The sequence below is a fragment of the Syngnathus floridae genome, chromosome 16 (assembly GCF_059516105.1).
Source record: "Syngnathus floridae isolate MCC-2025c chromosome 16, RoL_Sflo_1.0, whole genome shotgun sequence".
Taxonomy (NCBI): domain Eukaryota; kingdom Metazoa; phylum Chordata; class Actinopteri; order Syngnathiformes; family Syngnathidae; genus Syngnathus; species Syngnathus floridae.
This window is the reverse complement of record NC_142428.1, coordinates 8,582,375-8,608,646: the sequence shown is the minus strand read 5'-3', so window position 1 is coordinate 8,608,646 and position 26,272 is coordinate 8,582,375. Positions and strand designations below refer to the sequence as shown.

At 38.8% G+C, this 26,272-nt stretch overlaps 1 protein-coding gene and 1 pseudogene across 2 annotated transcripts; one reads left to right on the top strand and one right to left on the bottom strand.

The window, feature by feature from the left end:
* Positions 1 to 371: 371 nt before the first annotated feature.
* On the top strand, positions 372 to 4,353 carry LOC148385511 (uncharacterized; annotated as a pseudogene).
* A 9,305-nt stretch (positions 4,354 to 13,658) lies between these two features.
* Positions 13,659 to 16,762, bottom strand: nkx2.2a (NK2 homeobox 2a). Of its 2 annotated transcripts, none has more exons than XM_088400665.1 (2): positions 15,005 to 16,762; positions 13,659 to 14,693 (listed from the first exon to the last, which is right to left on the bottom strand). In XM_088400665.1, the coding sequence occupies exons 1-2, from the start codon at positions 15,267 to 15,269 to the stop codon at positions 14,110 to 14,112; spliced, it is 849 nt and encodes a 282-aa protein (XP_088256791.1). In that variant the 5' UTR covers positions 15,270 to 16,762; the 3' UTR covers positions 13,659 to 14,109. The 2 variants fall into 2 exon arrangements, with proteins under 2 accessions (XP_088256791.1, XP_088256792.1); XM_088400666.1 differs by having other exon boundaries at positions 13,659 to 14,666; positions 15,005 to 16,746.
* Between the last annotated feature and the right edge of the window lie 9,510 nt (positions 16,763 to 26,272).

The following is a 26,272-nucleotide window of genomic DNA, read 5'->3' as shown; positions in this document are numbered from 1 at the left end:
CACAAACGCACGCACAACAGCTGGAGTTGGCAGGAACGAAACAAGAACAAAACATTTTGTCTTAACTCCAATTGAATAGTTCTTAAAAACAAAGAAAAAACAATCTTACATGTTTTGCTGGAGGAGAAAATAGCGAGACCTCGATCGGCTCAGAACTCGAACATTATGCAAATGAGGCAAACCTCTCAACCTAAAGTCAGAGAGCAGGACCCGGTAGCACAGACCCTCCACGTTGGGATCTGATAAAAATCTGGAGCTGGTTGGCTATACATGTATCGTGCTTCCGAGCAATTGTTTCTTAAAATCTTGATCTCAATTTAAGTTACCGTGATGTTGGCGGCGTCCGCGGTGTCTAAGGAGGCTATAACAGGATGAACGGAACCGCCAGGAGGCCCATTGAAGAAGGTTAGTTGAGAACTGTAAGAAATTGAATGTAAAATGAATACAATATTCAAAAGATAGCGATTCGGTTGTTTAAAAATGATCATTATTAGTGTAGGCTGTTTTTTTATTTCACATTTAACTGCCGCCCTAGCAATATTTGTATCAAATTGTATCAATTACGCACAACACGGCAGCTTATAAAATCATTTTGACGCTATAACGCTTTAGAAAATCTCAACTTTCGACTGTCCAATTGACTTTTGTGATCAGTCCTGATTGTTTTTTTTAATGTATTTGTTTATTTTAGCACAATAAAGCAAACCCGCTCGAGGGCCTATTTAAGACTGCCCATCTTTTTGACATAAAAAAATAACCATCATCATCAGTAATAAATTTCTTAAATATGTCATTTATAACACAAGACTTAAAATAAATGAATAAATGTGCGTTTTGCGCAAGGATATTATCCTGTCATCAAGACCATTTATATAAGGGACTCCGCCGGGCCGTTTTTGGTAAAACTAATCAATGTAATTTTAATCAAATTCTGGACGTCGACCTGCAGTTCATCCCAACATATTAGATCGAGCAAAAACGGACGAAATACTTCACTCCATCACTTAAATGTTGATTCAATACCGTAAGAGATGTTGAGACGACTGAAGAGCTGAGGTCCCGACCTGCCCCCTCGGCCGCAAACCAAACGTGCATGCAAACGTATAGTGCAAAACGGGTTTGTTTGTTTGTTTTTTTCGAACGTCACACTCGTTACATTAAAAAGTGGAAAGAAAATCTAAAATCTGCGCCCAGAGACTGTGAATGGTTATTTTTGATTTATTTATATTTGGTTAAATATTTCATTTAATGTCATGTTGGGAAATTACTCTTAACCCGTAAACATGCATCTTCGTCAGTTTTGAGTCATATAGTAACAAATAGGCCAAACAAAATCTAATATATGATAAAAATTTGCCGATTTACAAATTATTTACGTATTAGGGGCGTTTAAAAAATTTTCATGCATACAATAAACGTGGGACTCAAGTGCCGTTTGTTTCACAAGATGTATATTTCTCACAAAGATTGTTTAGGAGATGGAATGGACGAGTTGACTAGTCTATTTGGAGAATAAGACCAAATCTTCAACTTTTATTTTGAAGCGAACACACGCTGTCTTCAGACTAAGATTTCAAATTTGGAAGAAATCACATTTTGTGTGGAAACTCCATGTGCACCTAGCCCCATTTAGCTCAAATGCTCTCTCTCCTCTCAAACGGCCCAGCAATGTGGGAGTAAAAAGCGGGCAGGTGCATATCATTCATGCTGGCCTACTTGAAACAGTTCTGTCCCTCGGCTAAGTAGGTTAAAGGTCTTCCCAAGTGGAGAAAGTATATGACAGGCCTCTTCAAGACCTTATTCTACTCCAGGAGTTTTCATTCATTCACAATTAATGTGTCTTGATGGAAGAGATGATGCTAATAGGGTCCCCCAAAAACAGAATATGTGGATGCTGATCATGCATCTTGGGAAAATTGCCAGTAGGTGAATGCAAAATAGTGTAATAGGATTAGTGAGCCCATTGTTAGTGGCGCCCACTTCATTTACTTGACAAAGTTACGATTAAATTTTTTGTACGGTCCTGGTGAATGTGCGTGATGAAAACAATGTCTCACATTTATTTAATTTAAATTGGAGTGAAATGTAAAAAGGAAGTTCACTGATGATGGCAGATTAAACTCTCCCATTCTGATAATTTATTGAAATACAATACAATGAGGCCTCAAAAGTTAAGAGTCTAACATTTTGGAGGCTAAAATTATTGGTCAGTGTTGTATTTTAAGTACCAATATTTTAAATGGCCATGCACTTTCATTTGGAAATCCATTTAATTTTTTTTTTAAAGGTGATTCAGATCACTGTAAAATAGCAAATGAACGCAGGACAATGCATACAAGCGCAGTTTTGTTCCCATTTTGGTTGTTGGACTTGCTGCTTGCACGGCAGCAGCGGGGGCAGGTAAACCAAGCCGTTAGTGAGTTTGTCACGTCACTAACTTTAGTTAACATATGCATCAAATTGCAAAATGTCTCTGCCCGGTATTGTGTTCCCAAAAATATGAAATCTCACAAGCTTAACTTCTGCCATACTGGTGTAGCTGGAATTCTTAATTTGTCTTGCTGATTTTGGAAGGATGGTTTTCTATTTCACTCTGTGCCGTTTGTCTGTCTCTATTTGTTTTTGTCCAGAAACAGCTGAACCAGATGTTTCCGGCAAATTCTGCCTGTTTGAAGAAAGCTGATCAAATGTGTTGTTCTCGCCACCAGAAGTGCATGCAAACAACTGCAATCTGTCTCAAGTGTTTCCTTGTGTGCAGGTGTACCTTGATGCTAATTTGTGTTTTTATTTCAGCAGTCAAGAGATGGGCCTCTATCTTTCTGTCCAAACTTTTCAAGCACTTTGAATGTCAGTTTCGAATTGAATCTCGAAATGATTTGACAGTGTCTATATAGAAGCGACCTATTTCACTTGTGTTTGTCCTCACTTTTGAGTGCTTTTATGCAGGAAGATAGACTGCCATTATAATTCACATAAACACATCGCAAAATGACTTCTCTCTGAATGTATTGATCCTAACAGAGGTACAAAACTCCTGTAATATCATTTGAAATAGAAAGTTTGACTATAAATTGAATAAATCAAATGGGCAGAATAATTGGGCTTCTTCTCAATGAGTAAACCTGCAGCTGAATAGCAAAGGCTCTTAAAGCGGTGTCAAACACAGAACGCAGATTTAACATGTACACTGTATAATATGATACAATTGCCAACATGTTTTTACTAATGAAATGCCATATTATATTTTATTTCTTCATTATTTATTAATTTATAATTTTTATTAATTTTCAATGTGGCATAAAATTATATTTTTCCTTTATAAAAATGTATGTTTATTGTTTTCCAATATATCTAAAATAAACACATTTAAAGTTGTATCCCGGCTCTGGATAATTGTTTGGTGTGTTTTTATTCTCTTGAATAATAATTATATCCAATCTAAAAGGTCACCATGAATCATGTTTTGTGGGTTGCCAGTTGAGTAAAGTTCGGAAATCATTTTAATTTTCTCTCGAGTGTTTTTAATGTCTCTAAAACTATAAAGTATTTGGAACATACCACTCAAAATGTCTGTTGCCGAAAATAAGTCAACATTTCAAAATATTAGCTACGTGATTTAAAGCTTGCAGTTTTTCACTCGTTGTCACTCACAATTGAATAAGAATAAAGTGCATTATGTCTCGACTATCAGTAATGTGGGCTTATTCTTTTTTTTAAAATCTGTTTTATCAGTATTGTACTGGAGAATGTTTTGTTTGTACTGTGCATACAAAATGTTGCGGTAACATAAATTTGTCAAATCACTTTTTTTTGCAGTTACACAATGATAGTTAGGATTTCTTTCATTAGTACTTTGGTTTTACAGCATTTGGAGTAAAAAGCAAAGCCAATTAAACATATTCACATCATAATACTACTTATATTCTAAAAGTAAATTCAAGAACTGTCTATCATGGCAGTTGCACTTTCTATAGCACTGAATCGTGCTCGTTTCACTTCTTGCCTCCATCAAGTCTATCTGAGACTCTCTTATTTGTCTTTTTTTGTCATGTACTGTTCCAGCAGCACTTTTTGCTTTTGTGGGATATCAGCTGCCTGTGCATGGCCATCTTTGAGGAGGCTTGATTCCATCTTGTCTGGCTCATCAGTACACTAGCTGCTCGGCCACTTGAAATGCTTTGCTGGCCTCTTCTCTTCAACCATCACAAAATAGTAGGGAAAACCCATGGCCGCTGTTCGGGGGGGGTGTCTCTCTCTCTCTCTCTCTCTCTCTCTCTCTCTCTCTCTCTCTCTCTCTCTCTCTCCACTTCACCTCAGTTAAGAAAGCAAACACAAGTTTCTCTACGTTTGTAGAAAATGAAGAGGAAAGATTTTATATTTGCAAATTTTTCATCAACAATATCTCCTGTCAACTGTAAATCTTGCAGCCATCTTGCAGCCATTTTACGAGTTCAAGTTGTAACCTCACTGACATGCATTGGATACGCCATTATCAAATATGTTGCCTGTATATACATTATCCCTAGAAATGCAGTCGCATAATGATAACAAGTTTAATATTTCTAGACGTGAATATGTCTGTGTGCAGTCAATACCAATACCAGTACAAAATTTGTGATTGTGACATGAAACAGCAATGGACATTTTAGAATCCACACAATAGATCGGAATCATGCACTGCAGACATAAATATAAAACTAGAAAACAAATACTTATAAACAATGTTTAACTATTCATTACAACTTTGAACCTGTATGTATCAAGTAGGCTAAATGCTAAAATCAGAGAGATTTTTTTTATAATTGCCCATGCGCAAGTCAACACCTCTGGGCATTATGGGAACAAATGCTCTGTTTTTAGCATTTAGCTTACATTTTATCAAAACCTTGGAACGTACTGTGCAAATATGTTCAAACAAGTTTGCCAATCAAAGATATTTACTCAACAGCTTCTGCATATTTGTAGTGTGTGTCATACTTGAATAAATGAGAGAACCTCTTAAGTAAGTTAAAATAAAAAAAAATGATATGAAAATATGTATTTTTTCAGCCCACACACATATTGGACGTTCAAGGACGTTCTAGCCCACCCATGGCGCTGTGCTTGAGCACTGTGTTGACACTGTATGTTCTTATCCAAGCAATAGATAATATTAACACCCTAAAATGGTGATAATTTGATCAGACTTGATAAGTTAATATATTTAGTACGTTACAAATAAATAGTAGTCTTATGCACTAATCGCTTCTAAACGTAACGCATTGAACCTCTGTGATTCGCATGGTATTGAAACAGGACAGTTTTTCCTCAACAGGCATGTATAAATAACTCCTATCGGGTGGAAATAGCTGAAGATATTTCCTTAAATCCCTCAAATTCTTCATAAAACATTGACAAGCTGTCAAAATTGGCGAAAACAAACATGCTTTGTATTAGACTTGCACTGGAAAATGTAAATCGGGGCCATACAGAGTGAAATCCAGCCACATATGCTCATGCAAGAAATTCAACTGAAGGGAATAGACGTCTCGGCATAATCAAATTAAATCATAATTTATACTTAAAGTGACTAAACCATATGTAGTCGAGTGTTGGATCATGTGTCTTGTACTTGAAAATACAAAAGCAAAAAAAGAGTTTGGTAGGTGTCATGTTAACTCAGAGGTGAAAGCCACATTCACTCAAACAGGCACTCAGAAACAGGCAACTTGCAATCAGCTCCAAACCTCCCAACCTGCAGGGGGCAGAGAAAGATCAAACTGTCAGACAAAAACAGTCCAACCCTTGAGCCGACTACCTATATACTTCCTGTAACCTGCATGGCATGGAGAGCAATGAACAAAGAAGAAATGTTTGGTAGCACTGGAACAAACAACAGAACATCACTCAGCTCATGGTCAAGATGCAACTGGTATGAAAATGGACATTTGTATTGATTGTTGAGTAACTTTATTGATTTGAAAATTCAAATTAAGTTGACGTGAAGTTTGAGTACTTGTTTCAAAGTTTAAGTATGTCAATTTAGACAAATGTTTATTTTGTAAATGTAATACTTTCTTTATTTTCTTTACTTGTTTAAAGGTTATCAACATGAAGTACAATCTACATTACAACCTTAATTGGGACCTAAATGGAATGTAAACTGAAACCCAATTAAAGGAAAAACTAAATGAAGATTGGGGTTGCCCCTTTGCATTCTTCAGACCAGGCTTTTTTCAAGTTTAACCAAGAACTGGGTGAAACATTGACATAACTTGACAGTAGGTGAAGATCTGAAGAATACTTGCAGGTTTATTTTCCTTCGCAATCAATACGGTAAATGACATAAAGCTAACAAAACACTGGAATTTTCTTGGTGTTGGAAACTGTTTGCTTCCTGTCAACCCCAAAAAAATTCTAATTCAAATGTCAAATTCACCGTGGGTCTTATAGCTTCTATAGATTTTCTCGAGTAGCGTGGAGGGTGGGGGTGGGGTGTAAATTACAACAATCCAAAAATAACATAAAAGTATAGGTCAGTGCTTCGATTAGTGTTAGGGCCTTCAGAAAATGTCTATTCATTTACGTGAACCTCCTTTATACTTGCGGTGCGGCATCCAGTGATTCACCTTTTCGCCGAATTCTTTTTCCAATGTTTTTTAAATGTCCATGAATGACATTGACAAGTAAACTGCAAAATCACTTCTTGCAGAAGATGTAGTCAACCTTGCAGATGACACGGGCGATTGAAGACCAGCTTGTTGCACCCTTGATCTTGCGTACTTGTGTGAAGAAATTGTACCATTCAAACGTGAATGGTACAATTAAAGATTACCGTATTTTCCGGACTATATGTCGCTCTGGAGTACAAGTCACACTAGCCATAAAATGCATAATAAACAGGGAAAAAACATATAATTCGCATTTTTGGGAGACATTTATTTGATATAATCCAACACCAAGAACAGACATGAAAGGCAATTTAAATTAAAAATATAATAGAGGCAACAACAGGCTGAATAATTGTACGGTATGCTAACGTTACATGACACATAAACAACGAACTGAGCACGTGCCTGGTATGTTAACACAGAGTATTAACTGTTCAAATAACTATAGCATGCTAACAAGCTTACCAAACCATCCGTGGCACTCCAAATCACTAAATCCAATGAAATCTTCATCCTCTGTGTCACTTTTAAACAACTCCACCAACTCTGGAAGAAGAAGAAGCGGCACGTCAACTTCTATGTTGCTTACGTCAGACTCTTCGTCAATTGCAGTTCCAATTACTCCTCAGGCCTAGAGCGCCCTCTTGCGGTTTGCGTGAAAATAGCTTGTAAAATTATATAATGTATTAGTCGCTCCTGAGTATAAGTCGCACCCTCCAGCAATATATGAAAAAAAAACTGTGACTTATAGTCTGGAAAATACGGTATGTTTGTTCAGAAAGACATTCAGTATTATGCGAATGAGAAGAAAAAGAACATGAAGATACTTTGGCATTCATACGTGAATCTACATATACATAAAATATGATGGCAATGCTCCTTGTATGTCTTCAGAGGGTTAATCACTCAGTCAATCGTTCATTCCTCCGTGATCGTTATTCTTACTGATGTCGGAAACGTAGAACAGCTACTTACAATCAGGCTGACGTCCCTGAGTTTGCAATGCTAACATGTCAAGCACCATACATTGCTCCACTGAAGAAGGTGAGACAATCCATTCAATGAAACATGTGAACACTCAAATCTGTGACTCTGAGTCCGAGTCTAGGATGTTTGATTGTAAAGGACCTTTCAGCAATGCATGCAAAGCATTTACAGTAGCACAAAAGATAAAAGATAATGCTATAATTTTAAAGAAGCCCCATTAAACAGCATGCAGACTGAGTTACTACAATATATGTAGAATCTCGGATGAGCATTTATTTTAGACCCATGAAAGCTTTCCAATTCTACCATACTACGTATTTGGAGCACGGGGAAAGTGGAAGCTGTGATAAACCTTTCATACTAAACTTGAACTACTCCATCCATACAATTGTCACACTTTTCCCAATGAAATTAAGAAATAAAAAATCTTTCACTCTGTGTTAAATAGATGTTTGAAATGTAAATGTAGATTAAATGCTCACCTTGCACACAGGTTGCGGTTTGTTCATGTGATCAATTTTTAATGTTCATGTTTAACGTCATACGACACATGTATGAAATTATTCTAATCAGAGTACAAATAAGGGAGTACATATATTTGCTGAGAAGAAAACTCTCTTAGTCTTCAACTTGACTATATCCATCCACTTTGCAGACTCTGCTGTTTTTCTAATCTCAACATTTAGCAAAGTCAAGAACCTTGACATGCACTCTGTTTGCACAAAACTGTCTCCAAACTGGCTGCGAGTCATGTGCAGCACTTAAAGCTCAATCCCACAGAATGCTGTCATCGAGGAACTGCACCATCAGCATCTATTACAGTGTAATATTTTTGCTTTCTGCAAAGAGGTGGAAGTGGAGCAGTAAATACTTCTATTAGCCTTTGTGGAAATTGCACTTTTTGTAGCAATAAATGAATGATATCAAGATGTGTCATATATCAAATTTGCTTAATATGTGCTGGGTTTACCACTCAGTGTGCAAATGCTAACAGTATTATGAACACACACATTCCGGCTCCGGCCTTCCTGTGTGGAATTTTGGAGTTTGCATGTTCTCCCTGTGCCTGCATGGGTTTTTTCTGGGTACTCCAGTTTTGTCCCACATTCCAAAGGCATGCATGGTAGGCTGATTGGCCACTCCAGATTGCGCGTAGGTTTGAGTGTGAGTGCGAATGGTTTTGTCTCTGTGTGTCCTGCGATTGGCTGGCGACCAGTTCCGGGTGTACCCTGCCTACTGCCCGAAGTCAGCTGGGATAAGCTCCAGCCCGCCCGCGACCCCCCGTGGGGACAAGCGGTACAGAAAATGGATGGAGGGATATCTTTTTGGGATGATACTCTTTATTAACATGTTGACTTTATTCAGTATTATTCATTATGTCTAATGATTAAACACAAGGAATAAACAACAATGCAGCAATATTACTCACAAACCTTTTTAAAGCTGAGTGTGACTCTTTGGGTACTGATTAATGAAAAGATCTACTAGTTGATGCACACTTCTAAGGTTGCTTCAGGTTCAACATGTCAACCACAGGTTAATTATCCTACGGCTGCACATGATCATTTTCGTAATAGATGACTACTGACTATTATTTCTTTTCATTAACTATGATTCACATGGTTGAGATTGTAACGTTGGAAAATAGGGGAAAATGTTCATCACTTTTTTCCACAGTAAATGTAGAGGTCTGAAAATGTCTTTTTTATTAAACACAAAATATTAACAGTCAGTCCACTTTCATGACGCTTTGCAGAAATAAAAAACTTTACTGTTGAGGGGCTGAAATCAGAAATTTTGGATAATTTATGTCAAGCAATAGATCTGAACAATAATTTGTACCGTTCATGGTTGATGTTGCAGCATAATATTTAACATAATTATGGTGTTAAACGTAGTTACTATTGTTAAATTGAAAATATAACACAACTTTAAATGGAAAGCCATATCCAATTAATTTTCGACAATCATAATATCAATTATTTACACTGTAGTGTGAATACCTTGACACTGAGATTTGCATCTCAACATGCTATGCTAGTTATTAACTAGTATAATTCTGTAGCGTTGTGGCATGCCGTGCGTATTCTCTTTACTCTTTGTTATTCTTGCATTTGGATCTGCATGACAAGAATTTTTGCTGCAATTGAAATACTATTGATTTTTCACCCCTTTATTAGATTTTTCACTAGTTGTTCGTGGGTATATGTGAACTCTATCCATCCGTGTTAAAGTACACATTATTATTTTCAATAATACTCCATAGCACTCCCACATTTCATATTACTACTTCTTTGATCAACATATAAATGTAAGAAAAATATGAAATAGAATAAAACATTAAAAGCCCAGACAGTTTTTTTTTAAACTAGTTTACATTTTATCATATATTCTAAATTGGGTGACTTGGCTTAGAAATTAAAGGCATTGATTAAAAATTTTGATTCATGTAGAGGTAATGCAGATTGTAGAAGTCTCAAAAATATTGCCAAAGGCGCCACATTAGCTGCAACCTGCAGGTGTGGGTTCTCCTTGCTTGACGTTTCAGAAGTCATCGTGTATATTCATCATGTAGCAGTCGATCCAAAGACCCTACTGTTGACATTCTCGCCCACATTCTGCTTTGTATGGAGACGTGATGTGTTCCTCCCGAAGACACTCGTGCACCACCTCCAGTACTTCGAAAAGTCACTCAATGAGTTTTTCCATATTTATTCATCGTTCAAACAAGGGGAAACCCTGGACCAGATTGTGAAATGTTACATGTCTCTCCCCTCAGTTTTGTGGAGTTTGAATATTTATTCAGTCTTGATTGACCTCTATGAACTTTGAACGTTTGCAGATAAAGACTTTGCAGCTTCTTTTCATCATATTGGAGTCTCTGCATGCACCCTCCCTGCGTTTGCATCTTTTAACTCAACGAGGCCCCCTGTCGGTACCTGATCACAAAAACAAATATAACGGTAGCAAAATAGCATAATTTTAATTTAACATTTTAACACGATATATTTAATATCCCGGATTCAAATCCGTTTGTTTTCAAAGACATATGATGGAAATAAAAGATGACAAGTATTCTTCACGCGCATTGCTGTGGATATTTGACTCAATCGCTCTTTGTTGGAATGGATTCCGGCTGAGTGAAGACTTCCCATGGAGGACCACACTTCAACGCCATTGTTCACTTTCACTGGAGCGTAATAAGCTGATCCATTTTTTGTCCCCCTATCCTATTGCGCCACACTGTGGAAGCTTACAAGTCTGTTAACTGTTCTCGCTGTCTCATCTCTTCAAGCGATAGTGATAATTTCTTGCAGTCTAATATTTGCATCCTATAATACACCATAGTAGTATTTTTTATTTATTTAAAAATATATACATTAACAAAAAATAATGATAAAGGTAAATAGTTATATTTAGATTAACCTTAGCATTATAAGTGGTATAAAACAGACATGGGTAACCAAACTAAAGACCTCTGGTTCCATCTTGCGGCATTTGCGCGCAACAACTTATTTCCCTCTTGTGGTACCTCCGCCCTCCATCACTCCCTCTCTTTTAATATCAGCACGAATGGCGAATCTAATCTGGATCTCCTTTAAGGCAATAAAACCTAGATAGCTTCCTTTAAATGAAAAAAAAAAAAAAAGCGCCGCTTCATATGGCTTTGAAATCCTCGTTTATTTTGCGATGTGCATGACATGGGGGAAAAAAGATTTGTGTCGGGGTTCAAATGGGCAGGATGACGAAGATCCACCGTGTTGCAAGTGCGTTATTTCCTCAAGTATTGTATTCGTGCATGGGGACAATAGTGTTATCCACGTAGTTTGAACTGCACATTTAAAGAGGGTCGTTGAACATCTCGTCAAGCAATCTACGTTAAATCTAAATTGCAATATACGAAATACGATGTGAAAAGATAATGAAATAAAATAAAAATAGGGTAGGAATTCTGTTTCCAATAGGGTAGCAGAAAATGTGGAGAATAATGCAGATATATTAAGATATTAAGATTCAGCTTACCACAGCGTTTTCCAAAACTATCGCGACCGTTAAAAAAAGGATATATTTCTGGATCATATTCGCCGTATATTTTTTCCCCAGTTAATTCACATCAATTAAATAGCAAATACGTTAATGATATTTTTCCTCGGGCTTTTATCACCACGAAATGCACTTGACAGCTATATTGTCCATGCGCATTGGGATAATGTCTAACAGAAGATAATATTAACGCACTTAATTTAATTTCTCGTCACAGACCCGCGAAAAGTGAAGACGATAAGCAGGAGAAAATTACTGAATGAATTGTTGTTATTGATGGGGGGAGAGAAAATACGCGCGACGAAGAGTGAAGGCAAACAAGGAAAAACTGTGTCCGGTTTTAAAAATAGTTTTTGCGCTGTGTTAGCTGCACGCTTTTGACGAGAGACAATAATCAGCCTTTCACTTTTGGAAAACAGGAGGATGGGGGCTGAGCAGAAAATGAGAGGGCTCTTGTTGGCTTAGCTCTATCAAGAAAGAAGGACTCCCTGTTATCTGTGAATGGAGCTTCTTCTTTTGGCGGACCAGAATAGATATAGCACGAATTTTTAATTCGTTTTTCTTGGAGAGACAACAATGGCTTGTTTGAAAGCTTTACACAATTTGGGTTTTGTGAAGGATCCCTTTTCCCCCCACCAGCTCTCCTTGTCCGAGCACAGCTGCCCATATGGGATACGACGTGTGTAGTAAAAGATCACAATGACATCGAGTGACAGGCGACACAAAAAGCCCAAAGATGCATCTCCCTGACTCGGAACACCACCGGCAAACTCTGACAGGCTCGCTGTCTTTTTTCCCCCCCCCTCACTGTCTGCATCCCTGCGCCGCTGCTTGGTAACATGTACGCCTCCAACATGCAGCAGAATCGAACCTGGCCTTTTGTCTCCGGGTTTGGTCTTGTACTGTATTGTGCAATAATAGAGTCCAGCAAAATGCCTCTTTTTTTATATAGTCATTCTATTGTAAATAATATTAAATATCCCCTTGCAACACGTGACTTTTTTTCTTATATTATATATTATTCATATTATTTAACCTTCCAATGTAGCCCGTGGTGCGCGAACACATGGTCCAAAAGCAGTAGCCCCCCTGAGACACCATTTTGTAAATAATTAGCAAATCTGTCCAATTTAGCTGTTTGTTCAGTGATGATATGGGCGGCTTTAACATCTGTTGGGATATTTTGTGTGCGTGCGTGTGTGTTCTCGGGCCAAACGAAATGCAGCGAGTTTTTTTTTTTTTCTGCGAGGCTATCATATTTACTCAAGATATTGACTGGAGTCAGATAATCCACCGTGTATGGGGGTCATTTGTGCGTGTTCTGCGCGCACCTTAAATGAGTAACAATAAGTTTAATTGTGTCTGACAGCGACAGAAAATATAAATTGTTAAAGCGGTTTATATTTAAATGGAATGTATTCAATTACGAGGCTCAACCCTGCTGATGACAGCGGGTCTATCGATTATTTCCTTCCTCTTGTTTGCAAGTTACGCGTCTAACAAGATAACACCACGTTTATTGCATTAAACTACTTTTGCTCCAGCTTGCACGAGGCCGGGGACCGGTTGTAGATGCAACAAAAAGGAGAGCTTTTGACATAAAAGCTTCTTGTGTTGAAAAGCCCTCTTCTATTAAGTGAGTGGATTTTGGTCCCATTTCACAAGTGACTTCAAGCTTTATTGGTGAGGGCGCTTGGATTTAGAAGAAATATTCTCATGGATTAAATCTGCCTAACCAGAAAAGACTGAGGGCTCAAGTTCTATTCTGTTATACAATAATGTTTTTTCTACGCGCTTAGAGTGGTTTTTTTTTTTTTTCTTAGTGCTGTGGTATTTACATTTTCTCGGCGAACGTGGAAGTAGCATAAGGAAATTTAATGGAAGTTTACCACACTTACATTTAAATGCGCAATCTCAAATTTACGCACAGGATAACATTTAGGCACCAAATATTTACATTAAATAAAAACAGAATGATAAGGAAATTTGAAAAGTTGCCAGTGTTTATTCGTGGCCATAAATATTTTTCGGTCCATAAAAGAAGCAAGAAATTAACATTTCTATAATTATAAAGTGGTTCGTACGTGCTGAGAATAACACGAGGGCAAAGGGGGAGAGAAAATATATATATCTACAACCAACACACAACATACTTTTACAAAAAAAAAATGTTCACAAGAAGAGCATTGACATTCTCGATAAAATCTATTTGGGACAGGGGTTTGGAGCCAGTTCTCTTAACGAAAACATGTAAACACGGTGCACACGTAAGCCCCGAATAAAAATGGTACCGTATATTGTGTGGACTGCGAAAAAATGAAGTCTTTCGTGAGTGGCTCTGCGTGAGGTTTCCCCCTCTCTTTGCGTGAGGAGTGAAACTGCCTATCGTATGCCTTCCCAAAATCGAGTCTCTGTCTATCGCGTCCCCTTACCAAGTCCACTGTTGCGTTTGCACCAAGTGGTGCGCCGTGGGGAAGTGCGGCGTGGCCGCTGCGCCGTATTGCGCGTTGTACTGCATGTGTTGGAGCGACTGCGCGCCGTACGCCGTGAAGGGGATCCCGGCCTGAAAAGTGGCCGCCAAGTCCTGAGCTTTAAGGGTGTGACAAGGCTTCCCGTCCCTGACTAAGACGGGCACGGCCACTCGCCTGGGGGAAGGGAGGTGGCTCACTTCCATACCTTTCTCAGCCCGGGCTCGCTTCATCTTGTACCGGTGGTTTTGGAACCAGATCTTCACTTGGGTGGGGGTGAGGCGGATCAGGCTGGCCAGGTGCTCCCTCTCCGGGGCGGACAGGTACCTCTGCTGTCGGAAACGACGCTCCAGCTCGTAGGTCTGCGCCTTGGAGAACAGCACCCGCCTTTTGCGCTTCTTGCCCGAGTCGCTCCCCCCGCTGCTGGACGTTTCCTTGTCGTTGTCCGGCGACTCGTCGTCTGCGGACGGCTCCGGGGACTTGGCGGAGTCCTGGGAGCCGGCGGAGAGGCCGTGCACTGCGGCGGCGAGAAACGGGAGGAACACTGTCAAAATGTTATGTCCGGTTCCAAAAGAAGACACTTCACACTTGCATGCATGCGTCATCACAAAAAGTAGATATTTCAACAAACGGCGACAGCACCCAAAAATAACAAGGGGAGTCAGTGAAGCGCGTTCAAATGTGCATTGTGTGCCTGGAAGTCTCCCAGAACACCATCCACATCAAATTTTAGACAAGCTTCGTAGTAGAAAGCACCATTTGTTGAGCTACAACGCCTCGGTGCATCCAAATAAAAATATTTCATGGCTACATCGCAAGCATGACAGTTCTTAAAGATGATGAGCATCTACTTACATGAATATTGAATACTGTCCGTGGTGGCGAGCCATCGCGTGTACGGATTGTCACTAGTGTCGTAAAATGGGTTCTTTAAAGGCAGGTTCTGCACATTTTCCAGGGGACTTTTCACCAAAACTCCCGTGCTTTTCGTCGTGGACGTGCTCTCTGAGCCCTCCGTGTCGTCCTCCGCTCCGGTGATAGATCCCTCTTCGTCATTCGTGTCCGGAAGGTCCAAAATGTCCTTAACAGAGAAGCCCGTCTTTGTGTTGGTCAACGACATATTCTGGTGGGGGGCGACAAAAAAAAAAAGTTGCAGCACCAGCACCTTTCTGTCGCTGTTTGAGGGGGACACACACAGGGAGAGAAGGAGAAGCTGATATTGGGAAGGGGAAAGGAGAGTCGAGGCTATGGAGAGGAGCTGCTGTGGGCGAGCATCGCCTGCAGCCGAAGTAGCTCTGGTTCGGTCTCCGAGGGGTCCAGGGAGGGATGCCAAAGTGGCTCAAGTGCTAAGCGCGGCTCATGGATACAGTGCCGGTGCTGGGTGCAGGAGGCAAATAAGCCATTACCTTGTCCGATGCGTCCATATAAGGTTGGTCTGCACACATGAACCTGCAGTGAAAAAGCATTAAAACACGCGAAAGGTTGGCCACGTGTGGGCGGGTCTTAGGAGTCAAGTGGATGAAGACAGTGTTTGCAGATGTGAAATTGTGGGTTTTGGGGAGATCCGAGCATCTACCATTGGTGCTTCAGAGTATGATGAGTGGTATAACGTGTCAATTAATTACAAAGACTGGGAGGGCCTTTTCTACTCCCTATTTACATACAAAGAAACTCCAAGTAGCTAGACTCACAGTTACTCTTTAAAGAAGGCGCACTTTAAACGAAATATTCGCAATAGTTGCTTACGCAAACAAAACATTTGTCGTTTTTTAAGCATTTTACTTATTTTCGTTTCTGTAACGCAGTTTGGTTTTGTCCAAACATGTAGGGGTAATTTATGTAAACCTTCTGAGTCAATATTTTGGCCGGAGCTTAAGGACAAGAGGCTGAAGCAGGGCTTTGTTTATTCCGTTTCAAATAATGGACCTATTGTGTAATATAATTAGCTGAATAATAATAATAATAATAATAATAATAATAATAATAATAATAATAATAATAATAATAATAATAATGCAATCATAATAACGTTGCAATATTAATATATTTACTATTATTAACCTGTCCACGCAGCTTGAAGAAAAATCCTTAGTGTTCAGATTTTTTTTTAAATGACTAAATCAACCTGTTCAATCCGGTGCCACTCTCATCTTGGCACCATATCCTAATATTTGTTTTGAGTGCGTATAAAGCCTCTTTTACAGCGCTCCAAGCCCGCTATCATTGTTGCTTATACTTTATTTTTCTCTCCTTCAAGACTTTGCCTGCCGCTCTCCTCCCTCTGCCCGCTATCCAGTATGTGATGTGGGTGACAATGTTTCACGTTTTCACCAAGTCCCCGGCCGCATCCTGGGTGGTCGGACCCGGGCAAACACAAATACAAACCGATTGCTAAGCTGCAGACAATGGGGGAAATGTAGACAAATGTCCGGCTCCTGTTGGAAGCTTTTGTGCCGCTGCAGTTTTTGCATTTATTTCGGACCCCCAAATAATAGATGATTGACGCCCCGCGCACAATGCTTTCTAACTGTTTGGAATAAATCTGAGCTTGTTCCTAGTTGTCATGGCATTCAACTGCTTTCAATGGACTATCTCTTCATTCAATCCCTGGATCCTTGCACAGTATTAAGGCAAGTCCTCCAGGGCGCGCGCACACGCACGGCCACGCGCGCGCGCACACACAACAGGAAACTTGTGAAAACTTATGGGCGGGTACTGTTGGACACACAATCTACTTATATGCAAACATCATTATTTGCGTCATTCATCAGTATTCAATTTTTTTCAACATTTTTTTGAACATTAATATTGTGATCATTAACACAATAATAATAATAATAATAATAATAATAATAATAATAATAATAACAATAATATAATAATCAATAACATTTCGACAGTATTCTTGTTTTATTGTGTACGCATTATTTATTCAGCTACATCATTTATGTTTCGATTATTTACAAATTTGATTCTTATGTATTTTAGACCTTAGCTATTTTCCACAAAATGTGGTAGAATTAATCTCACGTCTCAGCATCCCACAAAGGCTCCATTCAGTTGAGCAGGTTCTATGGAAAGACCGGAGCCGGTTCTTAGGCCCCAACAAGGGAGAGAGAGGTTACTGACCTGATCCACCAAGTAATGCTGCACCCAGCTAAATCCGACATGTGACAGGGGACACAGTGCGCACAGCAGACACCCAGAGAGACATTTTGGCAGCACCAAGGAAGGGCCCGCGAGAGCAGCTGCAACCTCATCAGGAAGCACACCGGGCCCTTGCAGGGCGTCATTTGACTGTTACTCATTTAACCCCAAAAAGTGAGCTGAGCCAGATCAGACTGTGTTTAGACCACGGAGGCTTATCGGCCCATGTCACGGAGCTTTGCTTTTGTGTGTATGGCACCGTGACAAGAGGGTGTCAAAAGTAGTTGCTACAGACTGGACTAGGACACTTTTTTTGGGATGGGGGTGGAGGGGTGGTGCATGTTTGATCAGTCTCGTGAGGGTTGTGCAGGATGAGGTAAAAGTGCACATGCAAGCTAAGTGGACTTATCCTCTTGGAAAGACTATCTGGCTGTGTTTACCTGTTTACTTTAACTGCGCGTTCAAACACACACTGACTCACTGAACTACTCTTCTAGTGTTGTCTTTTATTATTATTATTATTATTATTATTATTATTATTATTATTATTATTATTATTATTGCTGCATAATTAATCTGCATTGAAAATCAATTGTTTAAAATATTTTTGCCAGTTTGATGGATTAAATTGACGTTGATTAAATAAATAAATAAATAAATAAATAAATAAATAAATAAATAAATACATGTTTTGGCATCGTGTGTATGCGTGTGTGTGCGTGCGCGTTGTGTGCGTGTGCACGTTTGCGTGCGCATGTGTGCATGTGCGCGAGTATGAGACAGAGAGATAAAGGAAGGCCTCCAAGCTGCAGATGCACACATTGACCAGGGCATTTAAGGGACAAAACAGAAGTGCATGACTGCAGTTCATCAGCCTCTTATTTGTGCAACACCTTCTGACGACACATGAAAAGAACATTTCATTTTTAAAAAAATTTCGTCAGTCGAATATAGCCCAGATGACCCGAAATAGGCTACAGACGCACATTTGTAGAATTACCATATATTAACAGAGCAAAAGTTACTTTTCACGTTCACTTTATCAGCAAAAGTGAATCAGTCAAGCTTTTTTTTGCACGATTCTCCCCAAACATCTCGCGTAATTTATTACAATCCTTCCTAGAAATTCATGCCCACAATTGGTTCTGTTATACCAGAAGAAAAGCTTTTTGTATTCTTGATTAAATACATCTTTCGATTGAAAGCACAAATAAGAATGCCGCAGGAGGATCCATAATGATGTTGATCGTCCTCCCTTCTTTTTAATCGCCAAAATTCAGCGTATTTGGCCGCCTCGGGAGGAGAGTTAAGCTTTGATAAAGGTGACCACTCCCGCCTCGGGCACCCGTGATAAATGTGACAAACCCGATTTCCCTCTTCTATGATTAAAGACTACATCTAATATTCAGGTAAAGCCGTTGCGGTTTATTTAAAGTGTGGCTAAGCCGTGGCCTGCGGACATGCGCCTCAAGGGAAGATTTTTTTTTCTCCACCCAAACGCAGAATCCAACACTTCCAGGCAAAAGGGAAAGCCTTTATTCGTCTCTATTGGTGTGATAATTAAACATGTCACGGTGAGATTAAAGCGGCGCGTCCATGCCCCCTGAGAATGACTTCAGTTGTTAAAGCACCAGTTTATTTGTAACGGTGGATTTCATGCCATACACGCACTGTCATTTATGTATGCAGGACGAATTGCTAAAATCCTCACATTTTTGAGGGACAATTGTATCGCGCATAAATGCTTTGAATCCAAAAATCAGTCAACGTGGTTAGAATTGAGTGTAAGTGCACAGTGCACACAAGCAAGTAAAGAAATAAACACAATCTGTCACGCTCATATAGAAACGTGTCCTCCCTCCTCTCAGGCAGCCTGTTTCGTGAGTGTCACAATAACGTGAACATCTGTTGACATCTGTAGAGCTCTAGCGGTCCCTACTGGTACTTTTAGGAAACAACAGGGGGTACCCACTGACGGCTTCCAAAAAATTACAACTCGAAATGACTAATTAATAATTGTAACCCCAATTTATGAAGTCAAATATAGACACACTCCGAATTTAATATTTGTATTTTGACATCTTGTCATACATGTTGCAGGTGAGTTTTTGTAATTGGAAAAAATATATATTTCTGTTATGATGCACACCCAGTATGCTCGTGTGCCCTGTCCACACTCACGTGACGACCACTTCCACACATGCAGGCCCATGAGCGAAACAAAAGCTTGTCGTGGGCTTACCTCGTACACCAGTGGGAGGCTGGTCGGCGAAGTCGTGGCCGCGCGTGTGGGGTTCATGAAATATCTCCAAATGAGAGTGAGGAGTGCGTGCACAGATAAGCCTGATGTGCTTTATATACCCTGAAAGCAAGTGCTCCTCTTCTCGTATTGTCCGAGAGCGTTTGCATAGCTGGCCAAGAGGTTCTGCTCTCGCTAACTCCTTTGCATTGCACAATGTTTGTCTTCCCTTCTATGACGTGAGACAAAATATTGGCCATATGTTCATCGGGCCATAAACCGGACTGGAGCGCAAACACAGCAGCGCGTGGATCAACCCTGCGTGCACTTTTGGTTTTCTTTCCGTTCTTTTCCTGCCATCTGCAACCGTTGTGGACTATAATGTTGGTGAATAATGTTACAGTTAAGGAGATAAGGGGGTAGCAGGTTGATCTTCACAGTATTCCCCACGTAGGGCTCTCTAATAAATGGTTTGGTAACCAAGAAGCAACACTGAGAGAAGAGCAGATGTGGCATGTTATCCAGCACGCAGCCGCGTTTACATTAGATACCCTGATACAATGATTGATGATGACTAGCCCACAGACACACCAATTCACAATTCCCTTTGTGGACCCACTCTGGCTTTCAGCGTACAGATCAACCCATGCCAAAGAGCCTAAACTGCCAAAATATCGCCTTCATCATGATGATGATGAACATCCACAACAATGACAAACAATGCAAAAAAAAATTTGTTTTTGAAAACTTCATGTATTATTAAAGCATAAAGTTTCATAATGATGAAAATATAAATAATCAATGTGGTTGACTACAGTCTAACCTTGATAGTCATGACTAAAACTGTGTATGGATCTGCACTGATGCAGAAGGATATAAATATGGCGTCCACGGGGCTGTTTTCAAACTTGATTACCAAGTGATGCGATGTTGTGATTTCTCAGGAATGTTGTTGCAGGGTACATTTGGAAATGTAAACACTTGCAGAGAGCCATAAAAATAAAGTCTTGCATATTGATACATTGCAATGTTTTCATGTTGGTTAAAGGTAGAAAAGAAAGTTCATCAGATGGCTTTAAATATAACAAATTGTATATTTTCTTTATTTTAACTGAAGTTAAAGTTTATAAAAGTGACTTTGCTATTTTAGTTTGCTTCAAAGCTTGTTGCTTCTCTCATTGCTCAGTTCTTGGTAATGTTACTTTTCCACCTGGAAATTACTTACTTAGAAATTCTTTTGTATCCTTATCCTGACTGATACCCTTGAAGAAAAACAAGTTGTAGAAGCAATACAGCTTGACTTGCGCTCTAGATTGGACTACAAAAATGTAAAAAAAGCCTAATAGAACAGCCGCAATTTATTTGGGGTTCATAAAAGACACTTAAAATGGTGGCCACATTCAAATTCAAGTTAAATTGTCAAATTTACGAATTGCATCTAACTGCCTTTCTGCACTTTAATTTTAGCATACACAACATCCACCCCTGCATGTATAGAAGCTCACAAGAGGACACGGCTAATTGTCGAGGAAGAAAGCCATACAAGGCAAACATCGGCCGTGCTATTATGACACCTTTGGGGGTGTAGAAGCTAAATCACGACAATGATTTTATTGTGGGGAGCCTGGAATCCGTGCATGATAATAACAGCGTTGCCTGGTGTTGCAGGAGTGACCATCAATCAATAGTGAATACATGGCTGATGCGGTTTTGTGCAGCACCACTTTGTTGATGAAAGAGTGAGATTATCCTCCCAGCCATCGCTGTGTTCAAGGGTGTCGCCAAGACCCGGAGAATACAAATAAATAAATTGGCCTCATACCTCGTTTGAAATTCCACATTATGGCAGAGTAGTTAGTTAGAAATGGAATGTATTCATGGGGTTCACACCAATGAGAAAGAAGCTTCCCACTCAGCCGCTCTGAGAATACTCTTGTGTTGTTTGAGATTCGCCACAAGTGCTCTGGGTGTTAAATACAAGACCTCCTGAAAAGGGATGGGTAAGATAGGCCCCGTCGGTCAAGCTATTATCAATCCCCGGCCTTAAGCTCGATGATGACCATACTTCAAATGTTGTTAATGGCTGCGTGAGGACACCGGTGGCACGGCTTTCTGAAATCAATCAGTTCAAGTTTTAATGTATCGACCACTCGAGAAGAAAGTGGGAGAGCTTCTCAAGGAAACTGGCACAGGTTTTCATGGATGATACACTTTTTACAAAGTTTAATTAAACCTGAGGGCTCACTTGTGTGCTGGAGCCTTAAACACGCTGATAGCCGGTGCTATTTGTATGAAAGCTTTAGCGATTTTTCTTCTCAAATGCGAACGCTTAGAGTGTGAGAATGAACGCTTTTAGTCTTTCAAGAGCATCGCAGAGGAGATGAGCTGTTGGCTAAGAAATGCTTCACATCATTTGAGTATTTGCATGGCTTACATAACATTCGTGTTGTGAATGCAAGGACCTCTAGAGTATGTAGATCTTAACATTTTTGAACCGTTATAAGCTGGAGAGGTGAAATTGATAGAGATGGAATGAGCTGTCTCAAAGTGACATGAACTTTAAAATGGAATCGCTTCAGTAGACTCAAGAAACTAACCCTAACCAAATGATTTTATTTAGTATATGAGTTTTGCACTTGACATAACCATCTTTTAACTCATATTTCTCTTTTTTAGCACAAGGCATGCATGTACAACCTGATCATCCTTGTAATAAACTAATAAATAAACTAATAAATACAAAATTAAAGAGTGCAGACCTCTGCCTAAATAAATAAATAAATAAATAAATAAATAAATAAATAAATAAATAAATAAATAAATAAATAAATAAATAAACAAACAAATGTTCATGTGTTTTTAAAATTCACTACGGTAATTGACTGACTATTATGAAAAAGGCATTCCATACACAATAGAAAAGTTATAAAATGTTGAGTGAAATAGTGTTTGATTACTGACTACTCAATCAGAATTCTGCCCTCTGGGTTGGAAGATGTAAAGTTCTAAGTATGACCCAGAGAACATCATCACCCCTGTCATACATGGAGTTGAATACATTTTCCGGGCATTTTTTGTCTCTGAAGGTTACTGGCCGATATTGCTGCTTTGAATGGAGACATGCACTGTAAAATCTCAGATGAAAACATCCTTTGCTCAGCAAGAACACGAAAGTTGAGTCATCTGACACTGACCTAAATTATATGTCCATAATAAGGTTAAAGAGTGGCTGAGTCAATCACAAGACGCCAACTCAAAAGAAAACCTTTGGAGGGAGTTGACGCTTTGAGTTTCAGAGCGGCAGCCAAGAAACGTGTAAAAAGGATTGCCTTAAAATTACTGCAGAATGTTTTGTAACCAACAAGAACTGAGACCTTACTTACCACCAAAAGTTTCTGTATATCATATTATACTGTGTATTTTAATGTATTTTGATTGATATTTGGAAAGCAAGATTACAAATCCAGCAGCCAGGAATTAAGTAATTATACATTGAATAATAATGAGGACATTTTCAAACTTACTTAATATGTAACTTTATTGCTACAATGTCTGCCATTGTTTACATTTTCAAATGATCACTTCTACAACATTACTTGAAAATCACAATGTCCCATCACTGGTGAGGTACTTTTAAAACAGGCCCGCTGACTACTTAGGTGGTTCTTGGAGTCCATGTTGGTGACCCCTGGACTCGACCATTATTCTTAGAACATTTTAAAGTAGTACTTTTTTATAATATAATATAATATAATATAATATAATATAATATAATATAATATAATATAATATAATATAATATAATATAATATAATATAATATAATATAATATAATATAATATAATATAATATAATATAATATAATATAATATAATAAGGGTCTGGTACACACCATAGTTTGGTTTCACCGATTCATACATGAGACTCAGCGCTTCCCAATCACTCAGTTGGCACAATTTTTCGATTTTCTCAGATAATTCTCACACCGCATCAATAGCTATTAGTTATATCAGTCAGTCCTACCATTGGATGGGTTTGCTAAAGAAGCAGAAGCACTCAACAGCCTTGACCTCACCCCCATCACACACCATTGGGATTGACTACAATCGAGAGTTTGAGTGTGACCTGAAAAATGCTAACAAATGAATAGAAGTAGATATTGCTGCAAATGGGAACCAACTTGATAACTGTCAGGTTCATTTCCTGTTAGCATTTTGTTCATATAATAAAGTCACTCAGTCCCTACTTGACTATTATTTCATTACTATTCTATGGCGCTCTCTATCGATACAAAAAATCTCCTTCTCTAAGCACCTGACAGAAGTGATACATTAATAAATAAATTTCTCTTGACTGAGGCAATGCTACGATCATGTTTAGTATATTAAGTTTTTTTTCTTTCTTAACTTACGTACCATAAGTAAAGAAAGAAAGAAAAACTGGGCACATGGTTCTCACATAAAAGCTACAAATTAACTGTTAGGCAGGGACTATCATTGAAGCGTTCTTGTTTAATAGCTTTGGAAGTAGCATTAAAATCAATCAAGAAGGTCACCTCACAGGGTCAGCTTCAACACAGTGGACAATAGCTGTCTCCCAAGGTGAACGTAGAGTAGCGGTATCAAATCACAGCTACGACCTCCTCAACAATCTCGATTGGAGAGGTTTTTAAAACTGGTAGAGAAGCAAATCGTGTGGTGAATAAGAGATGGAAGTGGAGAGAGGCACGTCGACAATGGAGGCGCAGTGGCGGTCTCTCAAGGTAGCCGAGAGATGTCGACGCGGTGACTTGAATTGATTTTACAGCGAGTCAATGAAAAGGGAACTTCAGAAATACAGGTTGCAACAGTTAGCTTGCTTTGGTCTCCCGAGATTTCTGCCGTCTTAAAACAATAAATCATAGCATGAGTCAAGGATGGGTTATTGCAAGATGGGCAGAGTTTGGCCTTGTCTTGTCTTCACAGAACGTCTTCAGGCAAAGATTTGAAAGCTTTGCTAAGATATCGACTTTAACCTTCAGTAAAGGGCCAAAATAAAATGTAGCAGGAAAGAATACGATGTATTTGAATAGCAGTGCATGGGCAAGATTAGAACAGCAATTTCTCAAGGACTTTAATGTTCTTAAAAAAAAAAAGAACAAAAAATGTTTGTAAAATTAATGAAAAATATGTGCTACATTTAAAATCCTAAAATAATACTACCATACATAACTTGTGTGTTGATATGACTTTCTTTCTTTTTTGCTAGTGGTTGCAATCATAACATTTAAAATCCTAAATTATAACATTTAAAATCCTAAAATAATACTACCATACACAACTTGTCTGTTGATATGACATTCTTTCTTTTTTTTGCTTGTGGTTGCAATCTTAACATTAAATATTCTGTACCTATATAATCATTTTTACAGGTCAGCTTGAAAGTACCAAACTTTTTTTCATAAAGTGTTTTCGTAAAAAAAAATTACGCTCAAAGCCTTCAACTTTTGATTCTTTAAAAGAAATCTTCATTCAGTGCTTGGGAATTTCTTCCGAACAACACATATCAATCCGGAGAGCAATTCGGTCCGCGATTATAAATTAAATGCCTCAATTAGTTTGACGAGAAAAGTTGAATCGCTAACATCACTGTTGACATACTATGTTGTTCTTGGAAGAATTTTATTATCATTTTCAAAGTCAGACTGGAGATTGTGTTTGGGGTAGTTGCTTATGTGTTCCAGAAAATTTTCCATTTGGGTGCGGTGAGCAACCCATGAGGATATGAACCAAAACCACACAATGGAGGCAAAACACGAGGGCTTCGGGGTGTGAAACATTCACCTTGAACCAGGCTGCTCCTTGCAGACACAAGGATTACCCATCTGCACATTTCTGAAGCCTTTTGATTAAGAATGCATTCAAATTGAAAGACGACAAGGAGAATACACAATTTAGTGATTTCAATGGCTTCCTGCAGATGGGTTGTCGACATATTTAGATAATCAGCGTGGAGATATTTTCTTTATACCAGGCCCGTGTTGGCAATTAACATGTTTTGTGCTGAGGTGAAAACTTTTTTCCAGGCAATGACGATGGATGAAAATACATTAGAGGAGGTCATGAAAATGGGCTGCTATTATTTGCGTTAAAAGGATGCTTTTATAAGGTGATAGCAGTGGCATAAAACCCTCAAGGGCAAATAAATGATAAAGAACTCATCTTTAATTGGCATCCATTTTGGATTGGATAAATAACACTTGAAATGTCCTATCCACATTTCAATTAATTGAATGGAAAGTCGCTCTTAAACTACACCTGTGTGGTAGAAAAGCATCCACAATGCTGTTAAAAAAGAACACCAAAGCAAGCTGAAGGTTTACACTTTCCTGCTTTGCATTATTCTAGCAAATTCCTAATGGTAAGAATGAGGCAATCCCTCACTTTGCACTATTATAGCAAATTCCTAACGGTAGGAACGAGGCAAAGTTGTGATTTTACTACAACAATGCAACATATTTTTTTTAAATTCATTCTTTTGACTGTTCTCGACTTGATTATAGCTTACCACAAATTTTCCAGTAAATGTTATTGAGTGTCATGGTCGAGCTGTCCCTTCCTCAGTCGCTCTCTGTCGCCATCTAGAGGTGAAACTATGTGCCAATTCTGAGGAAAACTGTGTGTACAAACACATCCTCCCTTTCAGATAATTATGTCTTTTATCTAAGAGACACATACGGCTACTTTAACGTCGGACAT